General features: G+C 52.3%; 1 protein-coding gene across 5 annotated transcripts in view; it reads left to right on the forward strand.

The window, feature by feature from the left end:
* The window catches only part of DLGAP4 (DLG associated protein 4), a 473125-nt gene that overhangs the window by 364009 nt on the left and 92609 nt on the right, over nt 1–16507 (forward strand). For 4 of the 5 annotated variants that reach the window (XM_074970246.1, XM_074970245.1, XM_074970248.1 and 1 more), the window contains one exon: nt 3734–4778. The exons of the other annotated variant lie outside the window; for it this stretch is intronic. In XM_074970246.1, the coding sequence (XP_074826347.1) occupies nt 3828–4778 (951 nt within the window). In that variant the 5' untranslated portion in view covers nt 3734–3827. The remainder of the gene's footprint in view (nt 1–3733; nt 4779–16507) is intronic. 5 annotated transcript variants of the gene reach the window in all.

Here is a 16507-nt window from a genome sequence, read left to right on the forward strand (position 1 = left end):
AGGTTAACATTTCTCTATCCCTAGTGCTACCCATCCCTGCCCGGTTGGTGGAGAGTGTCATAAAGCCAGGGCTGTGCATTTCACCCCATTCCCGTCAGAGTTTCTGCTTCAGTTCACCACAGATTGCTGCTTCTCCTCCCCTCTCCTAACATGTGTGTGATTTATTTCCTCAGGAAAGCTCCACACTTAGGCAGCAGCTGTCTGTCAGTGGGGCTCCTGCTCTTACCCAGCTGTACAGCTGGCTTTGACTGAGGCCAAGGAGCTTAAGCGACTGACCGAAGGTCACCCACAGAGCCAGGGACTCAGGATGGGATTAGAACCAAAAGACTCTCCAAGATCCTAGCTGCTAACCATTAGGCTGCCCTGCCTCATAACATGCTCCACAGGGGCAGCTTATGTGTGATGCGCTTGCCTGCAGCATAGGAAACGCCCAGGTTCAGATCTAGCCTCCAGTTTCCCAGTCCCCTTTATATATCTTCTTGGAGGGGGAGGAGAATGGCCCTCCTACTGGCTTGGCAGTCCCCAGGTCGCGGGGGGAGGGCTGGCAGGATGAGCCATGCTCATTGGTCTGCCAGGAGCCCTCATAAAACCCAGAAAGCCAGAAAAGTGCTTTATATGGGGAAACAGACTAGTTGGGCATCTTCCCTGCAGAGGGGCTGGGCCATCTGCTGCCTTGCAGACAAAAAGTGGTTTGGCAATGAAGTGTGAGCAATGTGGGGAAGTGGCTGAGATGTTAAATAAAACCCCAGAAGAGCTGGGGTAGAGGGAAATCCTAGTCTGTACAAGGGACTAGGGGCCAAATCCTCAGCTGCTGTAAACTGTTGGAGCTCCAGGGAAGTCAGTGGAGTTCCATCCCTGGATAATAGGACCCCACTGATGCTATTTTTAGCCTTGTCCTACAAGATAGAGCTCAGCACTGGCACTCAGGAGACCTGGGTTCTCGGCCTGGCTCTGCCACTGGCCTGTTGGGTGGCCCTGGGCATGGAGTGCATGGGTGGACCATCAAGCTCACTGCCCCACCTCTGGCTGTGGACAATACCTGCTACCTCAGGAGAAGGCAGGTGTCACATGCCCATAATGCACCTGGCCAATCACACACACAGGGTAATTAATTCTTCTCTGATTGCCTCAAGCAATTAGCTTTCACCCAGAGCAGCAGGAGATTTGATTGCTATTATCTTAACATGAATAGCTGAAAACGTTCTTGCTAATGTAGGATCCTGTCGTCTGTTATTCTCTCCGTTCTATGCATATGCATTGGCACATCCATTTGGCTGGGCCACAACCTGACTGTATAATTTATTCTCCTCAATTGTCCTTGGCCTTTATGCCTATCCAATTGTCTGAGCTGAGGCTGCACTGCCTCTTCCTGTCACTTCTCCAGCATGTTCCTGTCCCTGGTCTATCATTGCCCTTCCAGCACATGGGAGAGCGTCCCCATCTGCTGAGATGCTCCAGAGCATCTGACGCACCAATCTGCAAAACAGTGTGATGGGGTAGGAAAAGGAGCCAAATGAAAGCTGGTGGGAGCCAAGGTTTTTAGGGATGCTAATAAAGGATAATGTCACCTTTTGTATTTCTGCGAGCCATGCCTGGGTTGTCATCAACGCACCACCCTTGCTGCTTAAGCCGCTCTGCATATGGTGACAGGCTGGCTCCAGGCTTGCAAAATAGACAGGTAACATTATCTTTCATTAGTGACACAAGCAATTCCTTAAAGGTGCCTGAGTGGAAAGAGGAATGGACGCTTGGCCATTCATCGAATGTTTTCCGTATAGCCACACTGCCCATCTTCTCTCCACCCCCACCCACAGTCAGCTCTAGTGGCTGAACATGAGGTTCCCTGGAAAGACAGATCCATTGAGGTTCAAGTGAACTCTCTGGGCAATGTCAGAACCCTCTGTTTTATAGGGCTGGGCTAAAGTGACTTTCACTGCAGGGACAAGTCTTAACTGATCGTTTGCTTCTAATCTATGGCTCAAAATGCTCCAAACACGATCATTAAATACACCTGCCTGCCCACTAAAATAGGCTGAAGGTGGGTGGGATTGACTGGCGTTGCCACAGGGTAGGCTTAACCATCTTTGCTATGAGGTGAGATCATCTGCCTGTGTGGGGTGTTCAATCGGCCTCACCTCCAAGGATCAACTAGAGTCACTCTAGAGGGTGAACAGCTGAATTTACAGTACTGGGGGGTCAACTGGCTCTGCCAAGGGGTCAGCTGGAGTTGCCAAGGAGTGGGATCAAACGGCATCACTGTTGGGATGATCAGCAGGATTCCCTCTGGGGAGGGATCAGCTGGACTGCCACTGGGTGGGAATCATATGGATTCAAATGGAGGCCAGAGATCAGTTTGATCTCAGCTGGTGAATAAGGTACGGTGCTTTCTCTCTAATTGAAGAAGATCTTTCTTCTGAGAGCAATGAGGGGTAAAAGGATGCTGTTTTAACAGTGCGCGTTTAAATAAACAAGTTTCCTTAGCTATGTTAGGAATCCCATCTTTGAGTGTTAGCATTGAAACACTTATTAAAAATCTCATTTGCTTTTCAGCATTAATACAGTTTTTTCTCAGCATGGCAACGGAAACTGGCTAGTCAGTTGCTATGATTATTTCATAATTTGCTGCCCACTGAATCAATTCCACTTTGAATCAGTTTCACTTTCAAGATCCCATGCATGAGGACAGCGGGTGTGTTGCAGGGCTGGGTGGAGAACCCAGTGGTCCCGATTACCAGGCCTGTGCTTCAGCTACTAGCCCATATTACCGGCTGGGATTTTTGATTCTGTTTCCCAGTGTAACAGGGTCTTCATTTCCAGGAAACCTGGCAAATTATAGCCCTGGCCCTGAAGCAAAGCAGCCCAAGCAATGGTGATCTAGCCTGGCAGTGGGGACCTCAACCTTGAAGCTGTGACTGAGCAACAAAAGACTTCTCAGGCCAGGCCCATGAATGTCTCAGTAAAACCACTGTTCTGGTCATATGTGTTGCAGCATTTTCCTCAGGGGTACAGGCTAACATGGACATAAACCTGGGCACTTGTCCGAGAAGAGACGTTTGCCATCCCATCACATTACCATAGCTCCGTGCAACACACACATCCGGTCCATCGTCCCCATTAAGAGGTCCAGTAACCACGGAAACACAAATGACCACATGACAGAGAGCCAATCTGATCCTCAGCTCATTTCCCTCGACTCCAGCAAGGCTCGGGCACAGTATTTGACAGAAGGTTTTTATTCAGCCCCCTAAAATAATGGGAGGGGGCCCATGATTTGCTGACAGTCCAACTGCTAAGCTGGAGACCGAGTGCTATTAAATGAAGCCACGCAGAGGCCAAAAAATAGCAGCCTGCTTGTATTAAGTAGTTTGAATTTGAGCTCTGGGGTCTACACGGCTCTTAAATGTGGCTAGGGAATGTTAATCATCCCTTTTTCCTGTTCTAACCCTAGCACCTCAGCCTGACCGTTCTTCCACGTCTCAGCCTCCCATGTGCCATCTCTTCCTGCTCCCTTCTTCTGCTCGTTGTGTCCTGCCACCCATCCCTTTCTCCTCCTCCTCTCCTGACTCTCTCAGCTCTATAATAACCTTCATTGTCTTGGCTTTTAGAACTTGCAAGGCACTGGCTCAGATGCTTTGGGAAGGAGCAGGGTGGAAACGGTTAAAGGGATAGAGAGAGCCTGGGGAGAGCTTTCCTTTCAGTGATGCGTGTGTGTTTCTTGTCTCTGTGGCTGCAGGATCATCTCCAGAGGGAGAGGGACCAAAGGGAGAACTAGCAGGAAGGCTCCTCGGTGTCACCCGTGAAGTGATGCTGTAGGAAACCCCGGGACCATGAAGGGGTTAGGAGATAACAGAAGCCGCCACCTCTCCGATAACCTGGACTCCCCTCAGGACTCTCTTTATGCAGCCCAAGACAGAAACCCTTACCTCCTCAGTCCCACTGACTCCTACCCCGTGGACCCCCGGTTTCCAGCCCAGAATTCCCTCCATAGTGACTGTCTGCTCCCACTCAACAACCAGATTTCCAACAGCAGCACTTTCCCCCGGATCCATTACAACTCCCACTTCGAGGTCCCGGACGAGAACCCCTTCCCGAGCCATGCCCAAGCCACTAAGATCAACCGCCTCCCCGCAAACCTCTTAGACCAATTTGAGAAGCAGCTGCCCATCCACCGGGACGGCTTCAGCACCCTCCAGTTCCAGAGGAGCGACTCCAAGCACCGGAGCGAGAGCCCCGGGCGCATCCGACACCTGGTGCATTCCGTCCAGAAGCTCTTTGCCAAGTCGCAGTCCCTGGAGGGCCCCACCAAGGGCAGCGTGAATGGCAAGAAGGGCACGGAGGACCCGAAGCAGAACCGAAGGAGCAAGAGCAAAGACCGGGCAAAGACCACCGAGACCAAACGCAGGCCCAGGTCCAACATATCAGGCTGGTGGAGCTCGGATGACAACTTAGACAGCGACACCTGCAGCTATCGCAATCCAATGGGCCTCATGACCCTGGGCAGGCAACCTGACCACAGCCAGCCTAGGTACTTCATGCACGCGTATAACACCATCAGTGAGCACATGCTGAAATCCTCCAAGAGCAATAACGACCTCAAGGTCACCCCCTGCACCAATATCCCCATCAGCAACGAGTCCAACTACATCAAACGGGGCTCCTGGTCCACGCTCACCCTTAGCCATGCCCGGGAAGTGTGCCAAAAGGCTTCTGCCACCATCGACAAAGCCCTGCTGAAATCCAAGTCCTGCCAGCAAGACTTAGCCTATCATTACTTGCAGGTGGGTGCCGCACTGGGGTTTGCTTCTGCTCTCTGATGGGGGTGATGTTCCACTTGGTAAGGAGGGCTCTGGCTCGGTGAGCCCTGGGTAGGGTGACCAGATGTCTCAATTTTATAGGGACAGTCCCGATAGTCAGGGCTGTTTCTTATATGGGTGCCTATTACCCTCCACTCCCTGTCTTGATTTTTCACATTTGCTATCTGGCCACCCTAGCCCTGGGGCACTGCTTTGGTCTGGCCAAAAAATTAATCCACTCCTGCTACTCTATCCATCAGCACAAGTCATTCTGATTTCTCCCCTCCCGCTTTATAACAGCATAATTTACAGAGCAGCCCGTGAAGGTGTTACCAGGGGGAATAAACAGCAACTGCAGGTGAACTCTGAGTCAAATACTCCACCGGCCTTTCAAAGCATACCTACAAAGGGCATTGGAGCAGCCATGTGTGCCCATGGTGCCCCAAGATTGCTTGCCTGGAAGGGGGTGGCTCCCTCGGCTGATTCAGGTGCACCTGCCCAATATCTTTTTCATGCCCAAGGCCCATTACAAATGTGACTCTTCAGAGCAAAGCTCTTGTTGCCAGGAAAATGACCCAGTTCTATGCTCGGCTCACTAGGATGCACCTATCCCTAAAACTAACTTGTTGTGTTTTGTGTCTGTACAGCATCTAGTCCAGTGAGTGCTGGGTGCAGGAGTGGGGCTGCTGCTCGGTCCTACTGCAATACAATGACAATAATTTACCACAAGCCAAATGTTCCATAAAGGGGCATCTGATTTGTGCCCACAATGACACACCTGTTCAGGACCAGCACTATAAACCACTGGTTCACTATGTGGTATGTGTTTCCCTAAGTGGCTAATCCACATAAAAAGATAAAAGCCTACTACTACCACCAGTTAGTCCTCTAGTGGTAGCAGCTGACAATTTAATGTTGCAGGGTCTCAGGTTCAAATTGTGCTGGATGATTGCGTAAGTATGTTTAGACACAGGTTGATATTTCAACAGGCCCCACTTAAGAACACAAAACCTAACGCATGCTTAGACAGGGGAATAAAAATAAACGGTTAGGCCTGGGGGCGTAATCAGCTGGGCTGTGTTTGTAAATCACAGAGTGCATTTTTAACACAGAGGCATCAGTGGCTCTTCTGGCAGTGTGTTTGTGGTGTTCAAGGCGCGATTAATTATTGAAAAGCAGCCTGCTCCTCAAGTCTTGCTTTCCACTTCCCGCAAATCAAATTACTGAGGAATTTATTGGATCAGGAATGTCGGTAGTTGTTTTCCTTTGTGTTAAAGTGTTACCAGGTTAAACAGGCAGCCACAAAATACTGCAAGCCACCCAACACTAAATACACAACATGGGAAAAGCCAGAGTGCAGATGAGAGCAGAATGAAATAACAGAGAGAAATGGAAACCACTCCAACACACCAGGGTTCCCAGCCACCAGCCCTCCTGAAGTCAGCTGGCCAGATCTTCCAGGCCCTTCCTAAGTTATTACCGCTTCACTGGAAGTTTGGCCTGCGAGAGGATCTCAGGTAAAAGGACGCATTACTTTGTGAAATAAATAATGAACCGCTCCTGGGTTGTGGCCACAACTGTGTCCCCAGCCCAGATCCTCGGCTGGTATAAATCGGTGCCTCTCCGCTGAAATTGATAGAGTCGCAGCAGCTGGGACATGGTTCCTTAGTCCCACTCCAATCTGCATAGGCAGCTGCCCAGGGCACAGAATCTTTAGGGCTACACCTGGCAGGATAGTTTCAGGGCATTGCTGTCCCTGCAAGTGTATGAGCAGCAGCAGCCAGGACCACATCCCACCAGCCAGCGTGCACCAAGGGGCTGCTCCTTGCACTGCTAGGTAGTATCAGCCTAGGATCTGGGGTTTACTCTCCACACTTTCTATGGAAATGAAAATTCGTGGGCTGAATCTGACTTTGAAACGAGAGAGACCCGGGACCTCACACCAAGGGGGGCTCAGAGCAGAGGTGTAGTTCAAAAGCTGTTACCAAACTGTGCTCTGTAAGTTCACTGGCAAACTTGGCTGAGCATGGAGTGGCCTTGGGCCATCTGTGTGGGTTCAGGTGGCAGTAGGTGAGACTTGGTGGTTATGTGCATTCCCCCCCACACTTGCTGCCCAAAGCCAGGCAAAGCCTAGTGGTTTGGGCTGAGTTTCCCTTTGGGCTTTTAAAGTTCCAACCACAAATTCCAAACATGACCCTCTGCAAAGCCAACCCAGGGGAAGAGTCTGCTTCAAGCCCTGAGTACTCAACCGGCCAATTTCTGTACAGCCCTCTCAGGGAGATCTAGTGGGCAGGAGAGGGTCGTGTCCCCCATGTAACCTAGATGAATAGCTAAGTGAGCAGCAGGGCCGAGAGCCCCTTCTAGTCATTCTCAGCCAGAGAAGGTCATGCATTGAACACCAAAAGGCAGGGAGGAGCATCCTCGGTCAAGGACATGTGCAAAATCCAAACAGACGCTACTGTCCGGTTTGCTACTGAGTGCCCTGCCCTCGTGTCCCTCCCTCCAGTGGCTGGGGAGTGGTGCGGTGACTGAGGTGACATAACCCTGGCTCCCAAAGGAGCTCTGTGTGCCCCGAACTCAGGCCGGAAGGCAGCTGTGGTGTGCAGGAGTCATGGTTAAAACTGGAAATGGGCCCAAGGAGCAAAGCCAGGCTCCAGAGTCCAGACCCAGAGCCAATCTTCCCCACAGCTCGAGGGTTTGCAGGTCTGGGTCTTGGGCTCAAGAGGGTCTTCAGAGGAGAAATTTCAATCCTGAGCTATCTGCTCCAAAAACTAAGGAGCAGTTACTGGGGGGAGGGGCAGGAAACAGTGTGGCTACACCAAGCCCCTACCCTGAGCCCTGGCACAGGCCTGGTTTGAGCATTGAAAAAGGTCACTGAATTTTTTTAAACCCTCCCCTTTCCCTTCAATTCGGCATGTTATGCTCTGCGCTGCCAGGCTCGGACACAGGGCCCCCAAACACTAGGAGCCCGGCCTGAAGCCATTCACAGCCTGGCCAGAAGGGCCTCAAAGTCTCACCAGGAAGCTAGTCTTCCTGAGGGTTCAAGCCCTAAAGGCTTTGGGTGAGGGTCAGCTCCACAGCCATGTTGCCAGGTGTTCCTCTGGCCCTTCAGAGCTTTTACCCAGCTGCCGGTGCCTGATCTGGCTCCCATCAAAGTCCATGGGACTCTTCCGATGGGCGCTGGAGTGGGCCCTGGGTGAGACCTGTGGATGAGAGCTACGTCATCGGCCCCACACTGAAGAGGTGATGAATAAGTTGCCAGGTGCAGGGGGATGCTCCCTGATGACTGATTCCTACCTGTTGCCCCTTCTCTTCCCTCCCCTTCTGGCTAGGAGGACTGTAGTAAAGTGGTCATCAAGGGGTTAATGGGGTGACTCAGAATATTATGGGCTAGAGCTATGCTATGCTCTACCCCTCTCTTACTTCGTGTTTAGGAGGGGGGGTGTTTCCCCCACCCTGACCTGACTGCATGCAGCAGCAGGTTCCCATCTTGCAGCACTGTAAGTAGAGAGTGTTTCTTGTGCACCTGGCTGTCCCGTTACAAGAAGGACTCTGTGTACGGGGAAGGAGGCGGGCGTGGGGGTGGAAACTGAAGAAGCTTTACTGCAATGAGAGGCGTCGGAAGCCATAAAGCTGCTGAGCAGGCATTGAACATTGACTGCAAGTGTCCAAAGCGAGGGGCTGCGTGTTGCTGCTGTTCTGGGCTCGGTGGCATGCAAGTGCGGGTCGATCAGCAGCTTCAGTCCCCCGCCCCCTGGGGCCGCGATAACATCGATGGGCCCAGATGAAGCAGGGAGCTCCCAAGCCAATCAGGAGCTGCAGCCAGCACTTCTCCAGCCTCTTTTATTTATGAACGCTCAGTGGCAGTTATGTGCCTCTTCCCCCCCCCCAATGAGCTTGCTTCATGCCTTTGTGAAATGATGGCAGGTTGCCAGGATTACTGGGTATGGCTCTCCCAGAATAACCAGCCTGACCATCAGAATGGTTCCCACAGCACTCAAATGCCCAGCATCCCAGACAACCGTGTGCACAGCCCAGGGGCTAGAGCACTGCCCGGGAGCCAGGGGAGCTCTTCTGTAGACTGGCTGTATGACCCTGGGCCAGTCCCTCTCCCTGCTTGCCTACGGGCATAAAGCATGTAGTGACTGAGAGGTTGGCTGGCAGTGCGGAGGATTCCTCAGTAAGGATCCCGAAGGGCTTGATGGACTCTCTGACTAGGGGATATATCCTGTCCTCAGCTGAGCCAGGAAGGGTTAAACTCATAGGGACTGCATTAGCCACCAAGCCTGGAGGGGAGCTGACCACTGGGGAAGGTGGGACCTGATAAAGCACGTCAGCTTCTCCTTGGACAGAGAGCTGCTTGTGAGCAGAAGGTGCCAAGCTTCCTCCCAGAGACAGAGTCTGGGACTGGAGCATGGGGCTAGGAGCAGGTGTCCGTCCTCCTTCTCTCCCTACCAGGGGAGAGCTGGGGCTCCGTGGCTGCCCTCCATGTGGTGGCAGAAAGCCTAAGAGAGGGGCATGCTTGGCTGTGTGGGTGGGGTAGTCAGGTGGCCCTGATAAAGCGGGGCCCTGGTGACTCTTGGTGAGAAGCAGCCCATTTAGAGACCATTCGGCTGATACTTTGTTCCTGTGGTTCCCTCCGATCCCCCCATTATAGCACGGCCCTTGGTATGGAAGCAGCAGCTTCATATCGTAGGAGTTTATCTCCTTGGGATGCATTAAGCACTAGGCCCCTGAGGCCTCGCTTTAGGACCCTAGTGCCATGCAGCCCTTTGCTCCCTCCCACACTTAGCAGGCCTGCAAGTGGCTACCCAGCCCTGCCCTTCGGGTTGCCAACTTTCTATTGGCACAAAACCAAACACCCTAGCCCCGCCCCTTCTCTGAGGCCCCGCCTCTTCCCCGAGGCCCCGCCCCCCACTCCCTGCATTCCCCCTCCCTCAGTGGCTCGCTCTCTCTCACCCTCACTCACTTCCACTGGGCTGGGGCAGAGGGTTGGGGTGTGGGAGCGGGGGGGGGCTCTAAATGTGGGTGCAGGTTCCGGGGTGGGGCCAGAAATGAGGGGTTCAGGATGCAGGAGGGGGCTCTGGACTGGGGCAGGGAGTTGGAGTGCCGGGGGGGTGAGGGCTCCGGCTGGGAGTGAAGGCTCTGGGGTGGGACTGGGAATGAGGGGTAGGGGTGCAGGAGGGGGCTCCAGGCTCGGGGGGGTGAGGTCAAGAATTCAGAATGCAGGAATTCAGCTGAACCGGTGCTCGGGGCAGGACGCACCCGTGGAGCCTTCTGCCTGACCCCACCTAGGAGCCGGACCTGCTGGCTGCTTCCGAGGCGCAGAGCGGTGCCCCAGGACAAGTAGGGACTAGCGTGACTTGGCTCCACAGCGCTGCTGACCGGACTTTTAACGGCCCAGTTGGCGGTGCTGACCAGACACACCAAGGTCCCTTTTCGACCGGGTGTTCCTGCCGAAAACCGGACACCTGGTCACCCTACCTGCCCGCCGCAACCAGGGTGCGCCCTCTTTGCCTGTGCCCCTTTGTGTCTTCCTGCTTGTTCCCCACAGGAAGCCTGGGCCATTCTCTCCACCTGTGTGTGGTACGTGTACATGTATGCGTCTGAATGCTTGTGTGTGCACACGGATGTGCATGCTTATATTTGCATGCATGCGTGTTTGTGTCTGGGCATGTGTTCCTTTGAACGTATACGTGCATGCTATTGTATATGTGATGCGTCCCTTTGTCTGTATGCGTGTTTGCACCTGTACGTGTGTTTGTGTGCATGCTTCTATGTGTGTAAACATGGCAGGGATGCACGTGTGTGAGCGCACGTTTGTGTGGGTGGTGTACGTGCACTTTCAGAATTGCTGGTTGTCCCTAAAACTCCTCCATCTATCTGGCTCCAGCTGAAGCAATGGTCACAGAGTGGCTCTTCTGTATATGCCCACAGCCTGGAAGGTGGATTTTCCACTTCACTGCCTTTCCCTTTATGTTAACGCTCTGTTTGTTTGGGTGATTAGGGAATGCTTTTGGCAGACTCATGGCAGGGGAGCCCTCTGCAGTGTTCAAAGCCCCCTCTCCCCTCCACTCATTATCCTTTGGCTAAGAATGAGGGACTATTTGCCTGAGAAACAGAATACAGCGGCTGAATGGCTGTAGTGGTGCTGGAACACGTCCACTTGCCCCGGCGCTCTGCAGGGATAGGGTCACGAGCGCCGGGATAGGGTTTCAGCCAGCAGTCAAGATCCGAGGCTGCAGTTTACAAGGGAGAAGAGCGTTTGTGTGACTCCCCTCTCTGGGGTCTAGGGGTCAGAGAGAGCCACGTCCAGGGGATGCCAAATAATGGCAAAGAAGTGGAAAAGAAACTAAGGTGACACCATAAATCCCATGGGAGTTCCCTTTACTTACATGGGGCCCTGCTCTCCAGGGAGTCCATGGGCGTTTGCCACTCCCGCTTGTCACTGGGATCAGGATTTGCCTGATACCTGGATCCTGACTGAACCCCTGTTCCCGTCAATGGCAAAACCTCCCCAGACTGCAGTGGGAGCAGGGATGGGCCCGTGGTAAATTGCAGACAGTTCTGGGGTATGTACAAGGTGAGGGGCAATAGAAATGTTAATATTTTTGAAAAAACCTAGCACCCTTCTGCCTAAGACCTCACAGCCACCCCTGGGTGGTATGTGCATTATCATCCCCTGCTGGGAGAACATCCCCTTCAGGTTGCTCTAATTCATGCACAGGCCACAGGTTACTTGCAGGCTTAAACTAGTGTAACTGGTGGATTCTCTGTATGTTGAAGTCTTTAAATCATGATGTGAGGACATCAGTGACTCAGCCAGAGGTTAGAGGTCTATTACAGGAGTGGGTGGGTTCTGTGACCTGCAACTTGCAGGAGGTTAGACTAGATGATCATGATGGTCTCTTCTGACCTTAAGTCTATGAGTTTATGTCAGAGGCTATGTCAGAGTCTATGTCACTGACCTCTGGAGAGTTACTCCTGATTTACTCCAGTATAAGTGAGAGGAGCATCAGTCCTGCCTTTCATATTGACATGGAAGCAGAAAACAAGATGGTGTAACAGAGAAACAGAACCCCAATGAATGCCATCTTGTTTGTCCCACACAGGTGTGTGTGCTGGTTTAGGGCACTGGAGTTCGGTTTCCTGATCATGTTTTCTTTAACACCAGAGGCTGCACCTAGGGGCCAGATTCTCAGCTGTTGTCAGTCAGCATAGATTTCGGTGGTGCTGCATCCGTTTACGTCAGCTGAGGATCTGGGACTGGATCTTCATCCATGTCTCAAGAGAGCGGAGCTTTAGAGGCCCTGAGCCAGGTGTTTAATGGAATTTGGATGTAGACAGTTGCTCAGTGGGATTCTCAAAACCACCTGCGGTGCCTAGGTGTGTTTGAAAATCCCACTTGGCGCCTCGCTGAATCTTGAGGTGCCTAAATCCTTTTAAAAACCTGCCACTCTGCCAACGAGTGATATCTGGGAATCTGAGCAGGAGCTTTCTATCAGCCTTGTGCAATCACTAACAACTAAAACTATTTGTTCCACTCTGGTGCATCAAATTCAACCGATTTCCATCAAAAGAGCTTTTTGCCTTTGATGCCCCTCAATTGGTTGTTTGAGCACCTCACGATGGCTTTGACCTTTGCATCTGGATTTCTGCTTTTGCAGGACACAAAGTAGTGTGGGGGGAGAGGGGGAGAGAAGCGACAGACAACGTGGCTAGAAGTGGATGGTTGCTGCAGCGTGTCCATTAGTTTCTCATCAGTGAAGTCGATGGAGATTGTCGATAGGACAGTGCTTCATGGTAAATATATTGTGTTGGTGTTCTGGCACTGATGGTTTTTCACATGGCTTTGGCAAAGGACTGCCCCAGAAAAGAGATATTGGGGCAGTTGGCATCTCAGAATATCCAACATCCTGCTTCATACGTGGCCATGTTAGCTTGCACTGCACAAGCCTAGCTAGCAGCCGATTCTGACACAGCATGATGTAGTGCTTAGACCAGGGACGTGGGCATAGGGAGACCTGAGTTCTTGTCTCTACCCTACCACTGGACCTGGAGGGTGAATCTGGGTGAGTCACATAGGTCAAGATTTTCCAGTGGTTTGTGACGGTGCGAGCCCAGTACATCCTAGAGGGGGTTCAGAAAGTGCCGAGCAGCTGCCTTTGTAAATTCAGGCCCCTTTAAGGTGTCTTAGGTTGAGCACCCAAAATCACAAGTCAATTTGGAAAATCATGGCTTTAACCTCTCTGTGCTGCAGCTCCCACCTGTAAAGTGGGGCCAGCAATCCTTCCTTTCTCCCAGCCTTTGCCTTACCCAGCTGGGATGCTCTCGGAGGCAGGGACCATCTCTCACGGTGTGTATGTACCGAGGACTATGGAGCTCTGATCTTGGTTGGGACCTCAAGTCTCTACATTCAGGGGCCTGCATTTGTCCATCAGGGAGGGTGATTAGCTGCCTCTTTGCATGGGCCCTCCTCTGCTTTGCATTCCCACCGTGTGTCCAGGGCAGGTAGCAAGCCGAGAAAGCAACATTTCCATTTCCCCAGCTGGGTCTCGGACTCCCTCTGCTCCCGACCCACCAGCCCCGTGGTGGGCATGGAGCTGTGCACACTGGCGCCGTAAGTGCTGTCAGTGCCAGGCGGGTGAGTGCTCCTGACGTGCAATTAACAAGGTGAGGACAAGGCAGGCAGAGAAATCCAATCTCCAGTCAGACGTGACTCGGAGGTGGCTGGTGTAAAAGTGCTTCCAGAAGCCTCTTGTCACCTTCATTAGGAAAGGCCAAAGCCAATCACCCCGGCGGTGATTTGAGGAGAACAGGGCTGTTATTAGGGTGATCTGTCACCAGAGCCAGCTCGCCATCCCCAGGGACATGCAGCAGCTAGCAGCAGCATGTTCCAGAGACAGTGGCCACTCCCCAATAGCCTCTCTGCCCTGTGGTCTCTCTGGACGGCCATCCTGCTCTGAGGCGCACACTCCAAGCCGGAGCACGGAGCTGGGGTGCAGGTCACAGAGGCAAAGCATCTCCTGACGCTGAGCTAACAATTGAGGCTGGGGCGGGTGACACACAAACCTGTCCCCACTGGAGGTTTTCAGAGTGTGTCACAAGTGTGGGGAGTTGGGCAGCCTCAGCCTGGACTCCAGCAGGGATTCGGCACAGAGCCCAATGCCGTGGCAGCAGCTGATCACCTCCCCTTCGGGAGGCAACATACCAAACAGCTGGATGAACCCAGTGGGCCAGTGGGTTTTGCGGGGAACTGACAGAGAGAGGGCCAGGGAGTCTCAGGAAGGCCAAGAAACCTGGAACCAAACCCCACCCAAAAGTGAGGGCCTGGAGAGGCCTCTACTCCCCAGTGGTGTTTGTCACCATTGTAAAGCCCCACAGGTTTGACCTCATCTGGCACAAATGGTGCCGTCTCTCTGGCTCTGGGCCTCTGCCTCTCTGATGGGGAGAGACCCAGCGCGGAATAACCGCCAGGGCCTACTCACCCCCTCAGGGAGTTGGGCCTGGCCGGGCTGGATTTCATGGGAGTTTTGCCAGTGACTTCGCTGGGATTTCAGCCAGAGCCCCCAGTAGAAGCTGTAGGGGCACCTCAAGGGGCATTATCCAGCCCAGCCCTCCCAATGATATGGGCCCAATGCAGCCTTCTGCACTGACACACTGTGCTGGGCCTCAGGTACCCTTTGCCCAGCTGTAAAGAGACACGCCAGGGATTAGACTGCGTTCGAGTGATAATAGTACCCCATAACATTGGCCCCTGTCAAGGTTCCTTCCCCACTCTGAACTCTAGGGTACAGATGTGGGGACCTGCATGAAAACCCCCTAAGCTTATTTTTACCAGCTTAGGTTAAAACTTCCCCAAGGTACAAACTATTTTACCTTTTGCCCTTGGACTTTATTGCTGCCACCACCAAGCATCTAACGAATATATAGAAGGGAAAGAGCCTGCTTGGAAACATCTTTCCCCCCAAAAAATCCTCCCAAACCCTACACCCCCTTTCCTGGGGAAGGCTTGATAAAAATCCTCACCAATTTGCATAGATGAACACAGACCCAAACCCTTGGATCTTAAGAACAATGAAAAAGCAATCAGGTTCTTAAAAGAAGAATTTTAATTGAAAAAAAGTAAAAGAATCACCTCTGTAAAAAGCAGGATGGTAATACCTTACAGGGTAATCAGATTCAAAACATAGAGAATCCCTCTAGGCAAAACCTTCAGTTACAAAAAGACACAAAAACAGGAATATCCATTCCATTCAGCACAGCTTATTTTCTCAGCCATTTAAACAAAATAGAATCTAACGCATATCTAGCGAGATTGCTTACTAAGTTCTAAGACTCCATTCCTTTTCTGTCCTCGGCAAAAGCATCACACAGATAGAGAGAGCCTTTGTTTCTCCCCACCTCCAGCTTTGAAAATATCTTGTCTCCTCATTGGTCATTTTGGTCAGGTGCCAGCGAGGTTATCCTAGCTTCTTAACCGTTTACAGGGTGAAAGGGTTTTTCCTCTGGCCAGGAGGGATTTTAAAGGTGTTTATCCTTCCCTTTATATTTATGACAGCCCCATAACTCTCTCCACCCTCCTGCGCCAGGCATAGGCCACTTGCTAACTGCCAGGGGCAGGCAGCAGTGCCACAAGGTCAGCTTAGTGCATCCTGGGCCATTTGGAGCTTTCCTGCATCTTTCCTCTCCTAGAAGGCAGCTGGTCTTTGGACACCCGATCTAAATGAGATGGGCCGTTGGACTGATCTGCTCTGACAATTCCTGTGTCCCTACCTTGGGTCTCTTTCCCCCTTAAGCTTGTTGCTCTCCATAAGGCCCCTGAATTCCCACCTGCTACCCAAAGGGGCCACTCCAGGACTCAGTCTGGTTGTCTCTTTTTTCAGTGAAAAAAGATAGCGAGCCTGGCAAGCCGCCTGACTAGGAACCCGGCTGCTTGTGGTCACAAAGCAGAGTGAGAAAATGCCAACAGAGTAGCAATGCTGCTCGAGCAAATGGCATCCGCGCTTGGTTAAAACAGCAGCTCTCAAACTTTCCTGTACTTGGACCCCCACCCCAGCGTCCTCCCCTCCTGTTTAGCAATATGGGGAGGACGGGGTGGCCGTGACCCCCGATACCTGTTTGTGGCCCCACATTGAGAACTCCTGTGTCACAGGTATTGATTAGCGCACACAAACATCCCTAGGGGATTTCAAGAGAAAAGCTCATTCTCCTGGAGCTAGGCTTTTGGGTTGGACGATGCAAACGAGAAAAGGAGAGTGGCTTCAGATTAGCCCTTCGGTTTGACAGCACTTAGCCATGATACCGCACTTGGCATTTCCAGTCACTGAGCAAACATTAACTGCTTAATCCTCCCCGCAGCCTGGAGGTAGGTAAATAGGACTCACCCTTCTGCAGAGGCGGAATCACCAGCTCTGGTAAAGTGACTTGCACAAGGCCAATGGCAGCACTTCACTACTCTCCAGTGCTGGTCCCAACGCAGCAGCTTCCACCAGCAGCAATGCTGCAGGGCTTGAGAAGGTTACGGTCACGCACATTTCTGTAAGGAAGAGCTGGAGTCCAAACTCAGGAGTCCCTGGCTCCTTGGCCCACGTCCAGACTATTCTTTATTTACATTGTGGTAGCACGTAGCAGCCCCCCCATAACACTAGAGCCCCATTGTCCTGGGTGCTGCAAGTACACACGGTAAGAGACAGTCCCTCCCCCAAAGAGCT

This window comes from Natator depressus, chromosome 13 (genome assembly GCF_965152275.1).
Source record: "Natator depressus isolate rNatDep1 chromosome 13, rNatDep2.hap1, whole genome shotgun sequence".
NCBI lineage: Eukaryota > Metazoa > Chordata > Testudines > Cheloniidae > Natator > Natator depressus.